The sequence below is a fragment of the Oncorhynchus gorbuscha genome, linkage group LG13 (assembly GCF_021184085.1).
Source record: "Oncorhynchus gorbuscha isolate QuinsamMale2020 ecotype Even-year linkage group LG13, OgorEven_v1.0, whole genome shotgun sequence".
Lineage (NCBI taxonomy): Eukaryota > Metazoa > Chordata > Actinopteri > Salmoniformes > Salmonidae > Oncorhynchus > Oncorhynchus gorbuscha.
In genome coordinates this window covers 92,964,374-92,981,778 of record NC_060185.1, presented here as the reverse complement: position 1 = coordinate 92,981,778, position 17,405 = coordinate 92,964,374, and the positions used below count along the sequence as shown (strand labels likewise).

The 17,405-nt window shown below is 50.0% G+C and overlaps 1 protein-coding gene across 1 annotated transcript; it reads right to left on the bottom strand.

Moving 5' to 3' along the window:
* Positions 1 to 14,033: 14,033 nt before the first annotated feature.
* Positions 14,034 to 16,960, bottom strand: LOC123992396 (extensin-like). The gene is made up of 3 exons (XM_046293537.1): positions 16,950 to 16,960; positions 15,245 to 16,220; positions 14,034 to 15,203 (listed from the first exon to the last, which is right to left on the bottom strand). The coding sequence occupies exons 1-3, from the start codon at positions 16,958 to 16,960 to the stop codon at positions 14,034 to 14,036; spliced, it is 2,157 nt and encodes a 718-aa protein (XP_046149493.1).
* Between the last annotated feature and the right edge of the window lie 445 nt (positions 16,961 to 17,405).

Genomic DNA, 17,405 nt, shown 5'->3' with positions numbered 1-17,405 from the left:
GTGTAAACACAAACCAGTTTTCTGGAGACACGCTTTGGCAATCAGACACTGGCAACAGCAGTACCAGACAGCTGCAAGGTTTTCCGATTGAAGTGATCTCTGTGTGAAATATTACCATCAATGCTAACTCCATACACTGCATTCTGAATGTATTCAGACCACTTCACTTTTTCCACATTTTGTTACTTTACAGCCTTATTCTAAAATTAATTCTTTTTTTTTTTACACACAATACCCCATAATAACATCCCAATACCCCATAATGACATCCCAATACCCCATAATGACATCACAATACCCCATAATGACATCCCAATACCCCGTAATGACATCACAATACCCCATAATGACATCCCAATACCCCATAATGACGTCCCAATACCCCATAATGACATCCCAATACCCCATAATGACATCACAATACCCCATATTGACATCTCAATACCCCGTAATGACATCTCAATACCCCATAATGACGTCCCAATACCCCATAATGACATCCCAATACCCCATAATGACATCACAATACCCCATATTGACATCTCAATACCCCGTAATGACATCTCAATACCCCATAATGACGTCCCAATACCCATTCATGACATCACAATATCCCATAATGACGAAGTCAGAATAGTTTTTCAGACACTTTAGCAAATGTATAAAAGATAAATTAACTGAAATAGCTTATTTATAAGTATTCAGTTCCTTTGCTATAAGACTCTAAATTGAGCTCAGGTGCATCCTGTTTCCATTGATCGTCCTTGAGATGTCTCTACAACAAGGTCCTACAGTTGACAGTGCATGTCATTATAAGGAACATAAAATGTGACATACCAATTAGGATGTGTCTAGAAATACTCTAATCAGTTATAGAACCCATTGCCCTTTATGGAAGCGCTTCCAAAACCTTCCATAACAAAGCCATCACCTACAGAGAAATTTACCTGGAGAAGAGTTCCCTAAGCAAGCTGGTCCTGGGGCTCTGTTCACAAACACGAATAGACCCCAAGAGCCCCAGGACAGCAATACAATTAGACCCAACCAAATCATGAGAAAACAAAAGATAATTACTTGACATATTGGAAAGAATTACCAAAAAAAAACAGAGCAAACTAGAATGATATTTGGCCCTAAACAGAGAGTACACAGTGAATACCTGACCACTGTGACTGGCCCTAAACAGAGAGTACACAGGGAATACCTGACCACTGTGACTGGCCCTAAACAGAGAGTACACAGTGAATACCTGACCACTGTGACTGACCCTAAACAGAGAGTACACAGGGAATACCTGACCACTGTGACTGACCCTAAACAGAGAGTACACAGTGAATACCTGACCACTGTGACTGACCCTAAACAGAGAGTACACAGGGAATACCTGACCACTGTGACTGACCCTAAACAGAGAGTACACAGGGAATACCTGACCACTGTGACTGACCCTAAACAGAGAGTACACAGTGAATACCTGACCACTGTGACTGACCCTAAACAGAGAGTACACAGGGAATACCTGACCACTGTGACTGACCCAACAGATTTCACTATGTACAGACTCAGTGAGTATGGCCTTGCTATTGAGAAAGGCCTCCGAAGGCAGACCTGGTTCTCAAGAGAAGACTGGCTATTTGCACACTGCCCAGAAAATGAGGTGGAAACTGAGCTGCACTTCCTAACCTCCTGTCCAATGTATGACCATATTTCCCTCAGATTACAAAGACCCACAAAGAATTCGAAAACAAATCCAATTTTGATAAACTCCCATATCTACTGGGTGAAATACCACAGTGTGTCATCACAGCAGCAAGATTTGTGACCTGTTGCCACAAGAAAAGGGCAACCAGTGAAGAACAAACACCATTATAAATACAACCCATATTGATGTTAATTTATTTTCCCTTTTGTACTTTAACTATTTAGGAGGAGAGGAGTAGGGGAGGGACATGGCTATTGTCACTAAGCACAAATTACAGTACACGGTCATGACAGGTGACACATCACCAACACTTTCACTGTTAATTAACTAAGATTCTTTTCCTGACCTCCTTTTCTCTCTCCCCCCCCTCTTGTCTGTCTATCTGTCTTTCTGTCTTTCTGTCTTTCTGTCTTTCTGTCTTTCTGTCTTTCTGTCTTTCTTTCTTTCTGTCTGTCTGTCTGTCTGTCTGTCTGTCTGTCTGTCTGTCTGTCTGTCTGTCTGTCTGTCTGTCTGTCTGTCTGTCTGTCTGTCTGTCTGTCTGTCTGTCTGTCTGTCTGTCTGTCTGTCTGTCTGTCTGTCTGTCTGTCTGTCTGTCTGTCTGTCTGTCTCTCTCTCTCTCTCTCTCTCTCTCTCTCTCTCTCTCTCTCTCTCTCTCTCTCCAAACTAAGAGGGAGATGTGAAGTTCTGTAACTCAATAATTTAATTTATCATTTTTTCCCCCTCCTTTACTGTAGAGCTGTTTTTGTGTTTTCCAGTTTGAACAAGACATTGTATTTACACAATGCTGAAATATTCACAATAGAATAACACGTTTGTAGATTAAGCAAATGTTTGAATAAAGAAGGAAGAGTCTCCCTCTCTCTCTATATATATATGCTCTCTCTATATATATATATTATGAGTCCCAAATGCCACCATATTCCCTACAGAGTGCACTACTTTTGACCAGAGAGATGTATAGGGAATAGGGTGCCATTTGGGACAGCCCATAAGACTCCCGAGAGCCAAAGCAGAATGGATAGAGTCCGTGAGAAAGTGATAAATCATGGTCCAACTCTGTGGCCCAAATGGCAGCATATCTCCTTTATAGTGCACTAACTTTGACCAGGAACCATAGGGGATAGGGTGCCATTTGGGAGTTAAGTTAGTGCTTTGAGCTAGTGCTTTGTTGTTCCTTTTCTCCTCCTCAGCCCTCCACAGCTGAGCCGGTACGTTGATGAATAACTGTTCTCAGAGAGAAGAGCATAAAAAAAACAAGAAAATGAAAGTTATAAATTAAAACTATTCTGGGGCTGTTTCTCCCTGATCCTGGCACGGAGAGAGGGGTAGAGGGTAGGGTGGTGGAGGTGTGGGGGTTAGAGGGTAGGGTGATGGAGGTGTAGAGGGATAGAGGGTAGGTAGGGTGATGGAGGTGTGGGTGATAGAGGGTAGGTGGGGTGATGGAGGTGTGGAGGGATAGAGGGTAGGTAGGTTGATGGAGGTGTGGAGGGGTAGAGCATTAGGGTGATGGAGGTGTGGAGGGGTCGAGGGGCAGTGTGATGGAGGTGTAGAGGGATAGAGGGTAGGTAGGGTGATGGAGGTGTAGAGGGATAGAGGGTAGGTAGGGTGATAGAGGGTAGGTAGGTTATGGAGGTGTGAAGGGATAGAGGGTAGTTAGTGTGATGGAGGTGTAGAGGGATAGAGGGTAGGTAGTGTGATGGAGGTGTAGAGGGATAGGGGGTAGGTAGTATGATGGAGGTGTAGAGGGATAGAGGGTAGGTAGGGTGATGGAGGTCTGGAGGGATAGAGGGTAGGTAGGTTATGGAGGTGTAGAGGGATAGAGGGTAGGTAGGTTATGGAGGTGTAGAGGGATAGAGGGTAGGTAGGTTATGGAGGTGTGAAGGGATAGAGGGTAGGTAGGGTGATGTAGGTGTAGAGGGATAGAGGGTAGGTAGGGTGATGTAGGTGTAGAGGGATATAGGGTAGGTAAGTTATGGAGGTGTGAAGGGATAGAGGGTAGGTAGTTTATGTAGGTGTAGAGGGATAGAGGGTAGGTAGGTTATGGAGGTGTGAAGGGATAGAGGGTAGGTAGGGTGATGGAGGGATAGAGGGTAGGTAGTGTGATGGAGGTGTAGAGGGATAGAGGGTAGGTAGTGTGATGGAGGTGTAGAGGGATAGAGGGTAGGTAGGGTGATGGAGGTCTGGAGGGATAGAGGGTAGGTAGGTTATGGAGGTGTAGAGGGATAGAGGGTAGGTAGTGTGATGGAGGTGTAGAGGGATAGAGGGTAGGTAGGGTGATGTAGGTGTAGAGGGATAGAGGGTAGGTAGGTTATGGAGGTGTAGAGGGATAGAGGGTAGGTAGTGTGATGGAGGTGTGAAGGGATAGAGGGTAGGTAGTGTGATGTAGGTGTAGAGGAATAGAGGGTAGGTAGGGTGATGTAGGTGTAGAGGGATAGAGGGTAGGTAGGTTATGGAGGTGTGAAGGGATAGAGGGTAGGTAGGGTGATGTAGGTGTAGAGGGATAGAGGGTAGGTAGTGTGATGTAGGTGTAGCGGGATAGAGGGTAGGTAGGTTATGGAGGTGTGAAGGGATAGAGGGTAGGTAGGTTATGGATGTGTAGAGGGATAGAGGGTAGGTAGGGTGATGTAGGTGTAGAGGGATAGAGGGTAGGTAGTGTGATGGAGGTGTAGAGGGATAGAGGGTAGGTAGGGTGATGGAGGTGTAGAGGGATAGAGGGTAGGCAGGGTGATGGAGGTCTGGAGGGATAGAGGGTAGGTAGGTTATGGAGGTGTAGAGGGATAGAGGGTAGGTAGGGTGATGATTATGGAGGTGTGAAGGGATAGAGGGTAGGTAGGTTATGGAGGTGTAGAGGGATAGAGGGTAGGTAGGGTGATGTAGTTGTAGAGGGATAGAGGGTAGGTAGTGTGATGGAGGTGTAGAGGGATAGAGGGTATGTAGGGTGATGGAGGTGTAGAGGGATAGAGGGTAGGTAGGGTGATGGAGGTCTGGAGGGATAGAGGGTAGGTAGGTTATGGAGGTGTGAAGGGATAGAGGGTAGGTAGGGTGATATAGGTGTAGAGGGATAGAGGGTAGGTAGGTTATGGAGGTGTGAAGGGATAGGGGGTAGGTAGGTTATGGAGGTGTAGAGGGATAGAGGGTAGGTAGGGTGATGTAGGTGTAGAGGGATAGAGGGTGGGTAGTGTGATGGAGGTGTAGAGGGATAGAGGGTTGTTAGGGTGATGGAGGTGTAGAGGGATAGAGGGTAGGTAGGGTGATGGAGGTCTGGAGGGATAGAGGGTAGGTAGGTTATGAAGGTGTGAAGGGATAGAGGGTAGGTAGGTTATGGAGGTGTAGAGGGATAGAGGGTAGGTAGGTTATGGAGGTGTGAAGGGATAGAAGGTAGGTAGTGTGATGGAGGTGTAGAGGGATAGAGGGTAGGTAGTGTGACCTAGGTGTAGAGGGATAGAGGGTAGGTAGTGTGATGGAGGTGTAGAGGGATAGAGGGTAGGTAGTGTGATGGAGGTGTAGAGGATAGAGGGTAGGTAGTGTGATGGAGGTGTGAAGGGATAGAGGGTAGGTAGGGTGATGTAGGTGTAGAGTGATAGAGGGTAGGTAGTGTGATGGAGGTGTAGAGGGATAGAGGGTAGGTAGGGTGATGGAGGTGTAGAGGGATAGAGGGAAGGTAGGGTGATGGAGGTCTGGAGCGATAGAGGGTAGGTAGGTTATGGAGGTGTGAAGGGATAGAGGGTAGGTAGGTTATGGAGGTGTAGAGGGATAGAGGGTAGGTAGGTTATGGAGGTGTGAAGGGATAGAGGGTAGGTAGGGTGATGTAGGTGTAGAGGGATAGAGGGTAGGTAGGGTGATGTAGGTGTAGAGGGATAGAGGGTAGGTAGGTTATGGAGGTGTGAAGGGATAGAGGGTAGGTAGGTTATGGAGGTGTAGAGGGATAGAGGGTAGGTAGGGTGATGTAGGTGTAGAGGGATAGAGGGTAGGTAGTGTGATGGAGGTGTAGAGGGATAGAGGGTAGGTAGGTTATGGAGGTGTGAAGGGATAGAGAGTAGGTAGGGTGATGTAGGTGTAGATGGATAGAGGGTAGGTAGTGTGATGGAGGTGTAGAGGGATAGAGGGTAGGTAGGTTATGGAGGTGTGAAGGGATAGAGGGTAGGTAGGGTGATGTAGGTGTAGAGGCATAGAGGGTAGGTAGTGTGATGGAGGTGTAGAGGGATAGAGGGTAGGTAGGTTATGGAGGTGTGAAAGGATAGAGGGTAGGTAGTGTGATGGAGGTGTAGAGGGATAGAGGGTAGGTAGTGTGATGTAGGTGTAGAGGGATAGAGGGTAGGTAGTGTGATGGAGGTGTAGAGGGATAGAGGGTAGGTAGTGTGACCTAAGTGTAGAGGGATAGAGGGTAGGTAGTGTGATGAAGGTGTAGAGGGATAGAGGGTAGGTAGTGTGACCTAGGTGTAGAGGGATAGAGGGTAGGTAGTGTGATGGAGGTGTAGAGGGATAGAGGGTAGGTAGTGTGATGGAGGTGTAGAGGGATAGAGGGTAGGTAGTGTGATGGAGGTGTGAAGGGATAGAGGGTAGGTAGGGTGATGTAGGTGTAGAGTGATAGAGGGTAGGTAGTGTGATGGAGGTGTAGAGGGATAGAGGGTAGGTAGGGTGATGGAGGTGTAGAGGGATAGAGGGTAGGTAGTGTGATGGAGGTGTAGAGGGATAGAGGGTAGGTAGGTTATGGAGGTGTGAAGGGATAGAGAGTAGGTAGGGTGATGTAGGTGTAGAGGGATAGAGGGTAGGTAGTGTGATGGAGGTGTAGAGGGATAGAGGGTAGGTAGGTTATGGAGGTGTGAAGGGATAGAGGGTAGGTAGGGTGATGTAGGTGTAGAGGCATAGAGGGTAGGTAGTGTGATGGAGGTGTAGAGGGATAGAGGGTAGGTAGGTTATGGAGGTGTGAAAGGATAGAGGGTAGGTAGTGTGATGGAGGTGTAGAGGGATAGAGGGTAGGTAGTGTGATGTAGGTGTAGAGGGATAGAGGGTAGGTAGTGTGATGGAGGTGTAGAGGGATAGAGGGTAGGTAGGGTGATGTAGGTGTAGAGGGATAGAGGGTAGGTAGGTTATGGAGGTGTGAAGGGATAGGGGTAGGTAGGTTATGGAGGTGTAGAGGGATAGAGGGTAGGTAGGGTGATGTAGGTGTAGAGGGATAGAGGGTGGGTAGTGTGATGGAGGTGTAGAGGGATAGAGGGTTGTTAGGGTGATGGAGGTGTAGAGGGATAGAGGGTAGGTAGGGTGATGGAGGTCTGGAGGGATAGAGGGTAGGTAGGTTATGAAGGTGTGAAGGGATAGAGGGTAGGTAGGTTATGGAGGTGTGAAGGGATAGAAGGTAGGTAGTGTGATGGAGGTGTAGAGCGATAGAGGGTAGGTAGTGTGACCTAGGTGTAGAGGGATAGAGCGTAGGTAGTGTGATGGAGGTGTAGAGGGATAGAGGGTAGGTAGTGTGATGGAGGTGTAGAGGGATAGAGGGTAGGTAGTGTGATGGAGGTGTGAAGGGATAGAGGGTAGGTAGGGTGATGTAGGTGTAGAGTGATAGAGGGTAGGTAGTGTGATGGAGGTGTAGAGGGATAGAGGGTAGGTAGGGTGATGGAGGTGTAGAGGGATAGAGGGAAGGTAGGGTGATGGAGGTCTGGAGCGATAGAGGGTAGGTAGGTTATGGAGGTGTGAAGGGATAGAGGGTAGGTAGGTTATGGAGGTGTAGAGGGATAGAGGGTAGGTAGGTTATGGAGGTGTGAAGGGATAGAGGGTAGGTAGGGTGATGTAGGTGTAGAGGGATAGAGGGTAGGTAGGGTGATGTAGGTGTAGAGGGATAGAGGGTAGGTAGGTTATGGAGGTGTGAAGGGATAGAGGGTAGGTAGGTTATGGAGGTGTAGAGGGATAGAGGGTAGGTAGGGTGATGTAGGTGTAGAGGGATAGAGGGTAGGTAGTGTGATGGAGGTGTAGAGGGATAGAGGGTAGGTAGGTTATGGAGGTGTGAAGGGATAGAGAGTAGGTAGGGTGATGTAGGTGTAGATGGATAGAGGGTAGGTAGTGTGATGGAGGTGTAGAGGGATAGAGGGTAGGTAGGTTATGGAGGTGTGAAGGGATAGAGGGTAGGTAGGGTGATGTAGGTGTAGAGGCATAGAGGGTAGGTAGTGTGATGGAGGTGTAGAGGGATAGAGGGTAGGTAGGTTATGGAGGTGTGAAAGGATAGAGGGTAGGTAGTGTGATGGAGGTGTAGAGGGATAGAGGGTAGGTAGTGTGATGTAGGTGTAGAGGGATAGAGGGTAGGTAGTGTGATGGAGGTGTAGAGGGATAGAGGGTAGGTAGTGTGACCTAGGTGTAGAGGGATAGAGGGTAGGTAGTGTGATGAAGGTGTAGAGGGATAGAGGGTAGGTAGTGTGACCTAGGTGTAGAGGGATAGAGGGTAGGTAGTGTGATGGAGGTGTAGAGGGATAGAGGGTAGGTAGTGTGATGGAGGTGTAGAGGGATAGAGGGTAGGTAGTGTGATGGAGGTGTGAAGGGATAGAGGGTAGGTAGGGTGATGTAGGTGTAGAGTGATAGAGGGTAGGTAGTGTGATGGAGGTGTAGAGGGATAGAGGGTAGGTAGGGTGATGGAGGTGTAGAGGGATAGAGGGTAGGTAGTGTGATGGAGGTGTAGAGGGATAGAGGGTAGGTAGGTTATGGAGGTGTGAAGGGATAGAGAGTAGGTAGGGTGATGTAGGTGTAGAGGGATAGAGGGTAGGTAGTGTGATGGAGGTGTAGAGGGATAGAGGGTAGGTAGGTTATGGAGGTGTGAAGGGATAGAGGGTAGGTAGGGTGATGTAGGTGTAGAGGCATAGAGGGTAGGTAGTGTGATGGAGGTGTAGAGGGATAGAGGGTAGGTAGGTTATGGAGGTGTGAAAGGATAGAGGGTAGGTAGTGTGATGGAGGTGTAGAGGGATAGAGGGTAGGTAGTGTGATGTAGGTGTAGAGGGATAGAGGGTAGGTAGTGTGATGGAGGTGTAGAGGGATAGAGGGTAGGTAGGGTGATGTAGGTGTAGAGGGATAGAGGGTAGGTAGGTTATGGAGGTGTGAAGGGATAGGGGGTAGGTAGGTTATGGAGGTGTAGAGGGATAGAGGGTAGGTAGGGTGATGTAGGTGTAGAGGGATAGAGGGTGGGTAGTGTGATGGAGGTGTAGAGGGATAGAGGGTTGTTAGGGTGATGGAGGTGTAGAGGGATAGAGGGTAGGTAGGGTGATGGAGGACTGGAGGGATAGAGGGTAGGTAGGTTATGAAGGTGTGAAGGGATAGAGGGTAGGTAGGTTATGGAGGTGTGAAGGGATAGAAGGTAGGTAGTGTGATGGAGGTGTAGAGCGATAGAGGGTAGGTAGTGTGACCTAGGTGTAGAGGGATAGAGCGTAGGTAGTGTGATGGAGGTGTAGAGGGATAGAGGGTAGGTAGTGTGATGGAGGTGTAGAGGGATAGAGGGTAGGTAGTGTGATGGAGGTGTGAAGGGATAGAGGGTAGGTAGGGTGATGTAGGTGTAGAGTGATAGAGGGTAGGTAGTGTGATGGAGGTGTAGAGGGATAGAGGGTAGGTAGGGTGATGGAGGTGTAGAGGGATAGAGGGAAGGTAGGGTGATGGAGGTCTGGAGCGATAGAGGGTAGGTAGGTTATGGAGGTGTGAAGGGATAGAGGGTAGGTAGGTTATGGAGGTGTAGAGGGATAGAGGGTAGGTAGGTTATGGAGGTGTGAAGGGATAGAGGGTAGGTAGGGTGATGTAGGTGTAGAGGGATAGAGGGTAGGTAGGGTGATGTAGGTGTAGAGGGATAGAGGGTAGGTAGGTTATGGAGGTGTGAAGGGATAGAGGGTAGGTAGGTTATGGAGGTGTAGAGGGATAGAGGGTAGGTAGGGTGATGTAGGTGTAGAGGGATAGAGGGTAGGTAGTGTGATGGAGGTGTAGAGGGATAGAGGGTAGGTAGGTTATGGAGGTGTGAAGGGATAGAGAGTAGGTAGGGTGATGTAGGTGTAGATGGATAGAGGGTAGGTAGTGTGATGGAGGTGTAGAGGGATAGAGGGTAGGTAGGTTATGGAGGTGTGAAGGGATAGAGGGTAGGTAGGGTGATGTAGGTGTAGAGGCATAGAGGGTAGGTAGTGTGATGGAGGTGTAGAGGGATAGAGGGTAGGTAGGTTATGGAGGTGTGAAAGGATAGAGGGTAGGTAGTGTGATGGAGGTGTAGAGGGATAGAGGGTAGGTAGTGTGATGTAGGTGTAGAGGGATAGAGGGTAGGTAGTGTGATGGAGGTGTAGAGGGATAGAGGGTAGGTAGTGTGACCTAGGTGTAGAGGGATAGAGGGTAGGTAGTGTGATGAAGGTGTAGAGGGATAGAGGGTAGGTAGTGTGACCTAGGTGTAGAGGGATAGAGGGTAGGTAGTGTGATCGAGGTGTAGAGGGATAGAGGGTAGGTAGTGTGATGGAGGTGTAGAGGGATAGAGGGTAGGTAGTGTGATGGAGGTGTGAAGGGATAGAGGGTAGGTAGGGTGATGTAGGTGTAGAGTGATAGAGGGTAGGTAGTGTGATGGAGGTGTAGAGGGATAGAGGGTAGGTAGGGTGATGGAGGTGTAGAGGATAGAGGGTAGGTAGTGTGATGGAGGTGTAGAGGGATAGAGGGTAGGTAGGTTATGGAGGTGTGAAGGGATAGAGAGTAGGTAGGGTGATGTAGGTGTAGAGGGATAGAGGGTAGGTAGTGTGATGGAGGTGTAGAGGGATAGAGGGTAGGTAGGTTATGGAGGTGTGAAGGGATAGAGGGTAGGTAGGGTGATGTAGGTGTAGAGGCATAGAGGGTAGGTAGTGTGATGGAGGTGTAGAGGGATAGAGGGTAGGTAGGTTATGGAGGTGTGAAAGGATAGAGGGTAGGTAGTGTGATGGAGGTGTAGAGGGATAGAGGGTAGGTAGTGTGATGTAGGTGTAGAGGGATAGAGGGTAGGTAGTGTGATGGAGGTGTAGAGGGATAGAGGGTAGGTAGTGTGACCTAGGTGTAGAGGGATAGAGGGTAGGTAGGTTATGGAGGTGTAGAGGGATAGAGGGTAGGTAGTGTGATGGAGGTGTAGAGGGATAGAGGGTAGGTAGGGTGATGTAGGTGTAGAGGGATAGGGGGTAGGTAGGTTATGGAGGTGTAGAGGGATAGAGGGTAGGTAGTGTGATGGAGGTATGAAGGTATAGAGGGTAGGTAGGGTGATGTAGGTGTAGAGGGATAGAGGGTAGGTAGTGTGATGTAGGTGTAGAGGAATAGAGGGTAGGTAGGGTGATGTAGGTGTAGAGGGATAGAGGGTAGGTAGGTTATGGAGGTGTGAAGGGATAGAGGGTAGGTAGGGTGATGTAGGTGTAGAGGGATAGAGGGTAGGTAGTGTGATGGAGGTGTAGAGGGATAGAGGGTAGGTAGGGTGATGGAGGTGTAGAGGGATAGAGGGTAGGTAGGGTGATGGAGGTCTGGAGGGATAGAGGGTAGGTAGGTTATGGAGGTGTGAAGGGATAGAGGGTAGGTAGGGTGATGGAGGTGTAGAGGGATAGAGGGTAGGTAGGTTATGGAGGTGTAGAGGGATAGAGGGTAGGTAGTGTGATGTAGGTGTAGAGGGATAGAGGGTAGGTAGTGTGATGTAGGTGTAGAGGGATAGAGGGTAGGTTGTGTGATGGAGGTGTAGAGGGATAGAGGGTAGGTAGGTTATGGAGGTGTAGAGAGATAGAGGGTAGGTAGGTTATGGAGGTGTGAAGGGATAGAGGGTAGGTAGTGTGATGTAGGTGTAGAGGGATAGAGGGTAGGTAGGTTATGGAGGTGTAGAGGGATAGAGGGTAGGTAGGGTGATGTAGGTGTAGAGAGATAGAGGGTAGGTAGGTTATGGAGGTGTAGAGGGATAGAGGGTAGGTAGGTTATGGAGGTGTGAAGGGATAGAGGGTAGGTAGTGTGATGGAGGTGTAGAGGGATAGAGGGTAGGTAGGTTATGTAGGTGTAGAGGGATAGAGGGTAGGTAGGTTATGGAGGTGTGAAGGGATAGAAGGTAGGTAGTGTGATGGAGGTGTAGAGGGATAGAGGGTAGGTAGTTTATGGAGGTGTGAAGGGTTGGCGCACCCCTTTGTTTGTGCCGTGGCGGAGATCTTTGTGCGCTATACTTGGCCTTGTCTTAAGATGGTAAGTTGTTTGTTGAAGATATCCCTCTACTGGTGTGGGGGCTGTGCATTGGCAAAGTGGGTGGGGTTATATCCTGTCTGTTTGGCCCTGTCCGGGGGTCTCGCAGATGGGGCCACAGTGTCTCCCAACCCCTCCTGTCTCAGCCTCCAGTATTTATGCTGCAGTAGTTTATGTGTCGGGGGGCTAGGGTCAGTTTGTTATATCTGGAGTATTTCTCCTGTTTTTTCCTGTGTCCTGTGTGAATTTAAGTGTGCTCTCTAATTATTTTTCTTTCTTTCTTTCTCTCTCTCGGAGGAACTGAGCACTAGGACCGTGCTCATTGCTGTCCCCAGTCCACCTGTCTGTGCTGCTGCTCCAGTTTCCAACTGTTCTTCCTGCGGCTATGGAATCCTGACCTGTTCACCGGACATGCTACCTGTCCCAGACCTGCTGTTTTCAACTCTCTAGAGACAGCAGGAGCGGTAGAGATACTCTTAATGATCGGCTATGAAAAGCCAAATGACATTTACTCTTTAGGTGCTGACCTGCTGCAACTTCGACAACCACTGTGATTATTATTATCTGACCCTGCTGGTCATCAATGAACGTTTGAACATCTTGGCCATGTTCTCCACCCGGCACAGCCAGAAGAGGACTGGCCACCCCTCTAATTGTCTTCCTAGGTTCTGTACCTTCTAGAATGGTCTAAAAGGATAGTTATAATACTAGCCTAGCCACCGTGCTTCTACACTTGCATTGCTTGCTGTTTGGGGTTTTAGGCTGGGTTTCTGTACAGCACTTTGAGATATCAGCTGATGTACGAAGGGCTTTATAAATACATTCGATTTGATTTTCTTAGTCAATAGAACACTAGATAAGGCCCTGGTCAATAGAAGAACACTAGAAAGGGCCCTGGTCAATAGAAGAACACTAGATAGGGCCCTGGTCAATAGAAAAACACTAGATAGAGCCCTGGTCAATAGAACACTAGATAGGGCCCTGGTCAATAGAACACTAGATAGGGCCCTGGTCAATAGAACACTAGATAGGGCCCTGGTCAATAGAACACTAGATAGGGCCCTGGTCAATAGAACACTAGATAGGGCCCTGGTCAATAGAACACTAGATAGGGCCCTGGTCAATAGAACACTAGATAGGGCCCTGGTCAATAGAAAAACACTAGATAGAGCCCTGGTCAATAGAACACTAGATAGGGCCCTGGTCAATAGAACACTAGATAGGGCCCTGGTCAATAGAACACCAAATAGGGCCCTGGTCAATAGAAGAACACTAGATAGGGCCCTGGTCAATAGAAGAACACTAGATAGGGCCCTGGTCAATAGAACACTAGATAGGGCCCTGGTCAATAGAAGAACACTAGATAGGGCCCTGGTCAATAGAACACTAGATAGGGCCCTGGTCAATAGACCACTAGATAAGGCCCTGGTTAATGTAACACTAGACCAGGGCCCTGGTCAATAGAATAACACTAGATAGGGCCCTGGTCAATAGAAGAACACTAGAAAGGGCCCTGGTCAATAGAACACTGGATAGAACCCTGGTCAATAGAACACTAGATAGGGCCCTGGTCAATAGAAGAACACTAGATAGGGCCCTGGTCAATAGAATAACACTAGATAGGGCCCTGGTCAATAGAAGAACACTAGAAAGGGCCCTGGTCAATACAACACTAGATAGGGCCCTGGTCAATAGAACACTAGATAGGGCCCTGGTCAATACAACACTAGATAGGGCCCTGGTCAATAGAATAACACTAGATAGGGCCCTGGTCAATAGAAGAACACTAGAAAGGGCCCTGGTCAATACAACACTAGATAGGGCCCTGGTCAATAGAACACTAGATAGGGCCCTGGTCAATACAACACTAGATAGGGCCCTGGTCAATACAACACTAGATAGGGCCCTGGTCAATAGAAGAACACTAGATAGGGCCCTGGTCAATAGAACAATAGATAGGGCCCTGGTCAATAGAACACTAGATAGGGCCCTGGTCAATAGAAGAACACTAGATAGGGCCCTGGTCAATACAACACTAGATAGGGCCCTGGTCAATAGAACACTAGATAGGGCCCTGGTCAATAGAAGATCACTATATAGGTGATCTACATGGTCAATAGAAGAACACTAAAGGGAATAGTGTACCGTTTGGGCTGCAACCTCAGTGTTGCAATCTGGGAGGACTGAGGAGGGCTGAAGAGTACTGAGGAGGGCTGTGGAGTACTGAGGAGGGCTGAGGAGGACTGAGGAGGACTGAGGAGGACTGATGAGGACTGATGAGGGCTGTGGAGTACTGAAGAGGGCTGAAGAGTACTGAGGAGGGCTGAGGAGGACTGATGAGCTGAAGAGGGCTGAAGAGTACTGAGGAGGGCTGAAGAGGACTGAGGAGGGCTGAGGAGGACTGAGGAGGGCTGATGAGGGCTGTGGAGTACTGAGGAGGGCTGAGGAGGGCTGAGGAGGGATGAGTAGGACTGAGGAGGACTGATGAGGGCTGTGGAGTACTGATGAGGGCTGAGGAGGGCTGAGGAGGGCTAAGGAGGACTGAGGAGGGCTGATGAGGGCTGAAGAGTACTGAGGAGGGCTGAAGAGGGCTGTGGAGTACTGAAGAGCGCTGAGGAGGGCTGAGGAGCACTGAGGAGGGCTGAGGAGGGCTGAAGAGGGCTGTGGAGTACTGAAGAGCGCTGAGGAGGGCTGATGAGGGCTGAGGAGGGCTGAGGAGGGCTGAAGAGGGCTGTGGAGTACTGATGAGGGCTGTGGAGTACTGATGAGGGCTGAGGAGGACTGATGAGGGCTGAGGAGGGCTGAGGAGGGCTAAGGAGGACTGAGGAGGGCTGATGAGGGCTGAAGAGTACTGAGGAGGGCTGAGGAGGACTGAGGAGGGCTGATGAGGGCTGAAGAGTACTGAGGAGGGCTTTGGAGTACTGAGGAGGGCTGAGGAGTGCTGAGGAGGACTGAGGAGGGCTGATGAGGGCTGTGGAGTACTGAGGAGGGCTGAGGAGGGCTGAGGAGGGCTGAGGAGGACTGAGGAGGACTGATGAGGGCTGATGAGGGCTGAAGAGGGCTGAGGAGGACTGATTAGGGCTGAGGAGGACTGATGAGAGCTGAGGAGGACTGATGAGGGCTGTGGAGTACTGAGGAGGGCTGAAGAGTACTGAGGAGGGCTGAAGAGTACTGAGGAGGGCTGAGGAGGACTGAGAAGGGCTGATGAGGGCTGAAGAGTACTGAGGAGGGCTTTGGAGTACTGAGGAGGGCTGAAGAGTACTGAGGAGTGCTGAGGAGGGCTGAGGAGGGCTGAGGAGGGCTGAGGAGGGCTGAAGAGGGCTGTGGAGTACTGAAGAGGGCTGAGGAGGGCTGAAGAGGGCTGTGGAGTACTGAAGAGGGCTGAGGAGGGCTGAAGAGGGCTGATGAGGGCTGTGGAGTACTGAAGAGGGCTGAGGAGGGCTGAAGAGGGCTGATGAGGGCTGTGGAGTACTGAAGAGGGCTGAGGAGGGCTGAAGAGGGCTGAGGAGGGCTGATGAGGGCTGTGGAGTACTGAGGAGTACTAAGGAGGGCTGAGGAGGCCTGAGGAAATGTGGGGAGGGCTGAGGCGGTGTGAGGCAGTGTCAGAATGGCTGAGGTGGTGTGAGGCGGTGTGAGGATGGCAAAGGAGGGCTGAGGCGATGTGAGGCGGTGTGAGGAGGGCTGAGGCGGTGTGAGGAGGGCTGAGGAGGGCTGAGGCGGTGTGAGGAGGGCTGAGGAGGGCTGAGGCGGTGTGAGGCGGTGTGAGGAGGGCTGAGGTGGTGTGATGTTGTGAGGAGGGCTGGGGTGGTGTGAGGCGGTGTGATGAGGTGTTGTGAGGAGGGCTGGGGTGGTGTGAGGCGGTGTGAGGCGGTGTGAGGCGGTGTGAGGCGGTGTGAGGAGGGCTGAGGCAGTGTGAGGCGGTGTGAGGAGGGCTGATGCAGTGTGAGGAGGGCTGAGGTAGTGTGAGGCGGTGTGATGAGGTGTTGTGAGGAGGGCTGGGGTGGTGTGAGGCAGTGTGAGGCGGTGTGAGGCGGTGTGAGGAGGGCTGAGGCAGTGTGAGGCGGTGTGAGGAGGGCTGAGACGGTGTGGGGAGGACTGAGGCGGTGTGAGGAGGTGTGCTGAGGCTGTGTGAAGGGGTGTGAGGAGGGCTGAGACAGTGTAAGGAGGGCTGTGGCAGTTTGAGGCGGTGTGAGGAGGGCTGAGACGGTGTGAGGGGGGCTGAGGCAGAGTGAGGAGGGCTGAGGCGGTGTGAGGAAGTGTGAGGAAGGCTAAGGTGGTGTGAGGAGGGCTAAGGTAGTGTGAGGAGTGCTGAGGCTGTGTGAGGCAGTGTGAGCCGGTGTGAGGAGGGCTGAGGAGGTGTGAGGAGGTACATCCTCATCCAATGATCTCTCACCATAAAGACACACAACACATTCCAATTAAAGCCCCTCTCCTCTCTGGTCAGTCTAATACTGCAACCCTTGTGTGTTGTGAGTTTGTCCTCTAAGGGAAAATAATTTACTGTATCGACTTGTGTATTTGGTGTTTGTATATACGTTGTATATAGAGAACTATGTTTGTATCTTGATGGTCAATACTATTACGCAGGATGTGTTGTTTTAGTGTCTGAAAGAATGGTTTGTTTTTCTTTTGTTCGCTGAGGAAATGGTGTTGGAAAGGGTGAGGGGTTGTACTTTATTTGATGTGAGGGTAAGCTACATTGCGTGTTCACAGAGGGAAGGACAAGCACACCCTTGTTGCAGGGTTGTCTATAAATACATTCCCAGGGACAAGTCTTGTCGTAGAGGGAGAACATTGTAAGCTTGAGTGGGTTAGTGCCAGCCTAAATTGAGATATGAATGATAGCCAAGCAGCCACCAGTCTCTCGCTCTCTCCCTCTTAAAACATGGGGGCAGGCCAACCCGGTTAGTGCCAGCCAGGCAGGCAATCCTCATTCCAAATACGCTAATACATATCCCCATATCCCACACTGTCTGTCTGTAATATAACACACTACCCTGCTGGTTTTAATGAAGCACCTCCATAGGATGCTCATGGAGAAATCCCTTCCCTCCTTTAACCCGCCCTGTGTCTTTACCGCGTTAGCATGGATGCTCTATCTGCTGTGTGAGATATGGGCGACACCGCACCATGCTGTTGGTTTTATGGGCAGGGGAGCAGCCGGCCAATCAGATGTTACGAAGAAGAAGCATCCCGCTTCTCTAATGAAGCTATTAACAATGGTCGGCTGCTGCCAGATGGTCTGTCATTGAGGAGGAGTGGAGAGAGAGAACGAGGGAAAAGAGAGAGGGGGGAGAAAGAGTGGGAGTGGGGGAAAGAGGAGGAGAACAGGGAAGGAGAGAGAGAGAGAGAAAGAGAGACAGGCAGACAAGCAGGCAGGCAGGCAGGCAGGCAGGCAGGCAGGCAGGCAGGCAGGCAGGCAGGCAGGCAGGCAGGCAGGCAGGCAGGCAGGCAGGCAGACAGACAGACAGACAGACAGACAGACAGACAGACAGACAGACAGACAGACAGACAGACAGACAGACAGACAGAC